The sequence below is a fragment of the Eschscholzia californica genome, unplaced genomic scaffold, assembly GCF_041429995.1.
Source record: "Eschscholzia californica isolate CP2 unplaced genomic scaffold, dmEscCali1.0.p SCAF_2, whole genome shotgun sequence".
Classification (NCBI taxonomy): Eukaryota; Viridiplantae; Streptophyta; class Magnoliopsida; order Ranunculales; family Papaveraceae; genus Eschscholzia; species Eschscholzia californica.
In genome coordinates, this window is record NW_028238309.1 from 54,606,913 (window position 1) to 54,613,307 (window position 6,395).

General features: G+C 39.0%; 1 protein-coding gene across 2 annotated transcripts; it reads right to left on the bottom strand.

The window, feature by feature from the left end:
* Nucleotides 1-297: 297 nt before the first annotated feature.
* On the bottom strand, nucleotides 298-5,738 carry PKP-ALPHA (Pyruvate kinase family protein). 2 transcript variants are annotated; one of them, XM_086660916.1, is made up of 7 exons: nucleotides 4,918-5,738; nucleotides 3,669-3,759; nucleotides 3,384-3,577; nucleotides 2,570-2,691; nucleotides 1,522-2,000; nucleotides 527-856; nucleotides 298-331 (listed from the first exon to the last, which is right to left on the bottom strand). In XM_086660916.1, exons 1-6 carry the CDS (start codon nucleotides 5,482-5,484, stop codon nucleotides 555-557), a joined length of 1,755 nt encoding a protein of 584 aa, XP_086517042.1. In that variant the 5' UTR covers nucleotides 5,485-5,738; the 3' UTR covers nucleotides 298-331; nucleotides 527-554. The 2 variants fall into 2 exon arrangements, with proteins under 2 accessions (XP_086517042.1, XP_086517041.1); XM_086660915.1 differs by lacking the exon at nucleotides 298-331 and having other exon boundaries at nucleotides 410-856.
* Between the last annotated feature and the right edge of the window lie 657 nt (nucleotides 5,739-6,395).

Consider the following 6,395-nt stretch of genomic DNA (forward strand, 5'->3'; position numbering starts at 1 on the left):
AAGAGAACCACCGAACCGAGTTTAGCAAAATCTAGTTAACCTCTCGGCTGAGGTTTCTGTTGTTCGAGTACTTTTCATTTGAAAACTGTGAAGGAAAGTGCTAATGAGAAACAATTCAGTTGGTATAAGTAGATCTTGTTATCTCAACAAAAAAAAAAGTAGATCTTGTTCAAAAAATAATTGTTTCACTTATTAGTAGAGTGTTGAGTACTTTAGAGAAAATATTAAAGGAAATCAAGTCAGTGTGTGATTTATTAACTAAAAAGAAAACAATACAAATACCTGAAACTCCTTCAATGAAATGCTAATGTTTCATCATCCTTCAGGAAAACTGCACAGATTACAAGATACAAATATATGAAGATCAAGTTCGATATATGGTCAGTAAACTCAGTAGGAACTTGGAAGGTTGATTCTCAATCTACTTATCGATCATAACTAATTGATAACTACTTTATTACCAAGTTAGTCTCATAATAAAAGATTAGCGGCATTATCATCGTCACAACTTCAAACAAAACAACACAAAACCACAAGAAGAGATTGCATAATTCTTAAGGGACATTCATCACTTGAATGGATTGCAACATATCTGACACAGCAATGACAAGATCACCAGACCGAATCATTCCCCTTGCTTTCAGCAACGCAAAAGTTCGGTTAAGGTTGCTTTCCATGTCTTCAGAGAAATCCAGACGGAAGGGTATCAGGCCCCATTGTAAGTTCAAACGTCGTCTCACAGATGTTGTAGTTGTGAATGCAAAAATTGGGCAATCCGGTCGGCAACGTGACAGCAAGGACGCCATATGGCCTGTTTTTGTGTACACAAAAAGTGCATCCACTTCCAAATTGTTGGCTGCAGAACGAGAAAGTCAATATTAGGCAAGTTGTTTAGGGTTAGAGTTTAGTAGTGTTTTTTTTAACGGAAATACCATAAACTAAAAGAATTACAAAGTTGCCCAAGAAAATCTAAAAAAATTTAAAACAGGACTACTTAGTAACAAAGTTATCAACTATGGGTCAAACAGGCACCAATAACTTTAAGTAGGACTAAACCAAGAAGCGGCTAAGTTGGGTGCAAGTTGGGTTTTTCTCACGTGGACAGAACAGGATTGCCACTCTTCGGTTTGAGATTGCAACACGTAGCTCGTTAATAGCCGTCCATAATCTCCACGGGATTGAAGGATCCACGGTTATAAGAAGCTCCACCATAACCCTAGAATCAGTCTCCAATATAAATACTTCCACCTCCAGCCGATTAGCCAATTCTAACCCTAAAACTATTCCAAGCAGTTCACTTTCAAGAGCAGTCGCCGGGGATATGAGTTTGGGTCAGAATAAAATAAGTTGACGTTTGAAGAGCCCTATTATCTTAAGTAATCTAAAATGATATTGTGCCCCTAACGGAAACAAGTCAGATTCAACAATAAAAATAACACCTAAGAACTTAGCAAGGTACTTGTAGAAATCTCAACATTCGTTGGCAAGAAGAAAAAAGAGCGGGAGTCAGTGTAAGTTTACCCATTTTGGCAGCAGAATTGCAGATCTCCTCGGAAATACTATCGGAAAATGAAGATGAAATATCTTGGAGATCCATTACTTCATGACGTTTCTCTTCCCTCCACCACCTTTCGATTCTCAAACTAACACTTCTCAACACAGTCAATGCTTTGTCGGGGAACTGGCCCATGGCGGATTCTCCAGAAAGCATTAAAGCATCAGACCTTTGCCTCACGGCTTCAGAAACATCAGCAACCTCAGCTCTTGTTGGAGTAGGATATTCTATCATTGATTCGAGCAGTTGTGAGGCAACGATGACTGGCTTGTTTAGTTGTCTGCATGTCTGAACAATTCTCTGTTGCTCAGAAGGAACTTGCTCCAATGGGATCTGAGCACCTAAATCTCCTCTTGCTACCATGGCTCCATCTGATGCTTGAATTATCTCTTTTAGGTTCTTCAGGGAGTCGACACTTTCTATCTTTGCAATAACAGATATGTCACTGCAGAATAGAATGAAGATGCCGTTTAGGAGAAAAGATAATAAACTACTTGGAACTTAGCAAAAACCTCAGCTTTAGATTGTGTCCTGCAAAAACAACTAACAGCTGTAACGCCCTTGGATGGTCATATGGTATAGCAGGATGAGTCAAAGAACTCATCAAGTGTTACTAGGATATCAAATTAACTTGGAGAATGATCTCGTTTTCATCCTCCAAAGACAAGATGAAATTAATGGTAAAAACAGGTTGCAAAATAGAAGGTACAAGTTGCAAAATACCAAAACGTATCCGGTCTTATTTTTCTTTGTTTTCACTGATACACTAATAAGATTGTAATCACTTCAGGCTGGACTTATCACATAAGCCAAGCAGCAAAAGACTGTGAACCAAGCTTCAACTTCCCGACGGGATCTCTAGAGACCACATGAAGCATTCTTTTCCAATAGGTGTATAGCCAAAACGGCTAAAACTGGCCTCTTACAGTCTTGATTAACTACACCTTGAAGCATGAAATTAATCACTTGAATACATTTCAAGAACACACAGGTCGTAGAAAGACTTATACTCACCCGCCCCGAGATCTTGCAGCAATGTAACTCTTAAGATGATTAATCACCTCCGCAGACTTGACAAAAGAAATTGCAATAAAATCGACACCTTCTGCAATCCCAAAATCAATGTCCAACCAATCCTGTAAAAAGTCAAACGACAGACAAATCAAACGAACTGCAAAATAAGCCCTAGCCTCGTTCCTGTGCAAGCAAGAAGGCAAAGGAAGGCCTATCAGGCAAACTCATAAACATGGGCAGAACAAGCTAAAATTGTAGCTTATTTGCGTGCAAAACGGAGTTCGACCCATGATCAAAGCCACCGATTCCGTGATTTGGACCTCAAATTTTTGAAAAGGCAAAGATGGTATCCATCGACAAAAAAAAAATACTATCCATCGGCAAAGATCAAGCTCACTTGACTTTTTACAAGTATTTTCTGTTATTAAATTGATAAATTTTGTAACTAGTTTCCTCATGATCCATTTTCAGAATTGAGTGGTCTTTCTTTTTACAACACATGCATGGCACCAAATGTAAACCACTAAACCCACTTTGGGCACCCAAAAGGCTACCAAAAGCCGTGGCAAAACCACAATATTCACTAGACACTCTAGGATATAGAATGTTTGATGCCGCATGTATAACATAAATCATATAAAGGGAACGTATTTCTTATAAATGACAAAAGCAAATAAAAAAAAATAAAGATCTCTTTGTTAGGAACTTGTTGAAAGAACTGAAGACAGAAACAGCTTCTTAAGAGTCATTAACCAAATATACATCAGATACAACCTGATTGTTATCAATAACTAGATTGTGTTAAGGCAGTAACCTTAGATGAGATCGTGGGAAGCATAGCATTTCGTTCCCGGACCAAGCTGCCGTCCCGCCAGAAAGTCAGATTAGCCCTTGGTAACAACAAGCCAGGATCAGTACACCTGCACCTAACATCAGGACCAAGCTTCTCAATCACCTCGAATCTTACCATTCCTCCATCAACAAGAAGCTCATCTCCAACTTTCACGTCTACATCACATATGAAATGGTTGGAATTTCGAATAGAGTTTCCACTTTCCTTATGAAGAGAAAACGAGATAAGAGCACAAGAAATCAAAACCTTCAGCAAAACCCCCATAGTTCACACTGACGGTGCGTTCTGGAAGAGGAGAGTCAAAAGAACGAACACTAAAAATCCAGATCTCTCCATCCTACATAGGAAAAGCAGTAGCTGTTTATGAGATATGCAATAAAGAAATCATCCAAATAATATCTGCTATCTATGATTCGTTCGGTACTCTCTGTGAAGTAAATCCGACGATAGTGCTGCATAATTTTTAAACGAGATTGTTATTCATAATTGTCCTACACTGAACTTCCTATATCTACAAAAACAAGGTTCTAAACAAAAGAAACATAGTGACAAGACGAGTTCGATAGAACCTTAAAAACATGAGTTGCTAACAGTCGAAGAAATCACAATTCAAGTTTCCAATTATCTAATAGACATGAGAGAGAGAAACACCCTCTAGTTCCTCAGTTGAACATATCTACGTAAGTTTAGCATTTCGCAAATCTAAAAGCCTCGTGAAAAACTTTTTCCCCTTTTTAGCATATATGCTAATGTGATAGGAGTTAAATCTTCAGAACATATTACCCCGTGGTATGCTCTAAATGTTAACCTCACCATCAACTACTTAAATTCGTAAGAAGAAAAACTGCATTGGCAATAGGAGTTAGTACTCTCAAATCAAGTACAACGATTACCCCATCCCAAAACTTATCTCAGCCGTAACTCCCCCACCTAAGGTGTACACAGTTTTCGCTCACATTATGATAATAATTGACTTCATTTCGCGTCAATCAGTTGAAAGATGAAACTTAGGATATTTTAGTACCTAAAACAACAAGAATTCACCCACTCGATATTCATTTAAAGCAAATTACTCTCCCACCATCCATTCTATCCTCTTTCTATATGCATCTGCAAGACCCTACCAAAACGTGAAAACACATAAAACTGATAAATGGGTTCTGCTTCTCCCTACAGCCAAGTAAACAGCATATTTATGACAGACTAGAGATAATCTCCCAAAGCCAAAATGTCCAAAATTCAAAACAAGACGAATCGAACAACTATAATTTACATAGATCTACAAAAAAAAAATATACTCTAACAACAATTGTGTAGCTACATTTCTCCTAGAACATCGATTTCAATTGGTATTTCCCTAACATTCTTTGATCTTGCATGATTCAGTTAATAACTAACTATATATAAATGCTTCAAATTTATCAAATTCCAGATCAAGTAAGCAGTTATAACAATCATATGTAAAATTTCAAAATGAAATTCAAACCCTAAATACCTCAGCTTTGGTGGAAGAAGCAGAACCACCAAGATCCCCCATGTGAATCTCACTACCTTCAGTATCCATCATGATAGCAACAGCATATCCTTTCTCTTCATTCAATCTTCGTACACGTTCAATAACACGACGATGCCAATCACGAGTTCCATGACACATATTAATCCGAGCAACATTCATTCCACCAACAGCAAGAGCTTCAAGTTCTTCAAATCCACAAGAAGCAGGTCCAATTGTACAAATAATCTTCGTCCTTCTTGTACTACGAAATCCATTTTCTTTCAACTCCGTCTCCGTCACTGCATCTACTTCAATGGCACTTGAATCTGTTTTAAAAGCTTCTACTACTCCTCCGTTTTTACCATTATCTGAAGCCAAAACCCTAGATGATTGAGATTTTTCAAGATCTGATGAAATTGCAGAAATTGAAATTGGTTTGGATACAAACGTCATTGGAATTTGACGGAAAGATTGAGATAGAGATGGTTTTGAGAAAGAAGCGAGCTTTGAAAATCTTCGATTTAGTGATGGAGATGTCGGGACTGAGAAATGCAGAGCTTGAGCCATTATGAACAGAAAAGATTGAGGTTTTCAGATCCTCCGGCGAGAAACTAGAAGAAGAGAGAGAGAGAGAGAGATTAGACCTGTCTATACTATAGAACGGAGCTCTACAAGAGACAATATATAAGTAGAGAGAGAAAGTAGAGAGAGAGAGAGAGAGAGGGCGGGTTTAACAAAGAGAGAGAGAGAGAGCGCTTGAGAGTGTTTTGAGCTTCGGAGTTAACGCCAAATAGATTAATGGATAAAAAAAGAGTTAATTCCTATATGGCCCCCTACTTTGTGACCAGCTTCCTTTATGGCCCCCTTTTTTTCGTAAATTCAAATATAGCCCCCTATTTTCAAGTAAATGTCATTACTACCCTTCTTAATTCTAAATTTAAAACATTTTAAAAAAGTTATTTCCACCTCACCCCTCTCTCTCTCTCTCCACCTCATCTCTCTTCCCAACTCACCCCTCTCTCTCTCTCCAACTCACCCCTCTCTCTCTCTCTCTCCAACTCACCCCTCTCTCTCTCTCTCCAACTCACCCCTCTCTCTCTCTCTCCAACTCACCCCTCTCTCTCTCTCTCCAACTCACCCCTCTCTCTCTCTCTCCAACTCACCCCTCTCTCTCTCTCTCTCCAACTCACCCCTCTCTCTCTCCAACTCACCTTCATCTTCTCCGATTGAAGTCGCCGGCCAGAAAAATTTCCGGCCGGCGACTTCCAAAAAAAAAAAAAAAAAAATTTCTCTCATCTCTCTCTCTCTAAAAATCCGGCGAAGGGGGTTTCCCTTCGCCGGAGCCGTGAACAGACCGATCCGGTCTGTTCACGGCTCCGGCGAAGGGAAACCCCCTTCGCCGGATTTTTAGAGAGAGAGAGAGATGAGAGAAAAATTTTTTTTTTGGAAGTCGCCGGCCGGCGACTTCAATCGGAGAA

Coding starts and splice junctions, on each gene's coding strand:
- PKP-ALPHA (XM_086660916.1), bottom strand. CDS start 5,484: ATGGCTCAAGCTCTGCATTTCTCAGTCCCGACATCTCCATCACTAAAT. Junction 2,692..3,383: donor TTCCCACGATCTCATCTAAG/GTTACTGCCTTA, acceptor GACTTTTTACAG/GATTGGTTGGACATTGATTT. Junction 2,001..2,569: donor GCTGCAAGATCTCGGGGCGG/GTGAGTATAAGT, acceptor TCTATTCTGCAG/TGACATATCTGTTATTGCAA.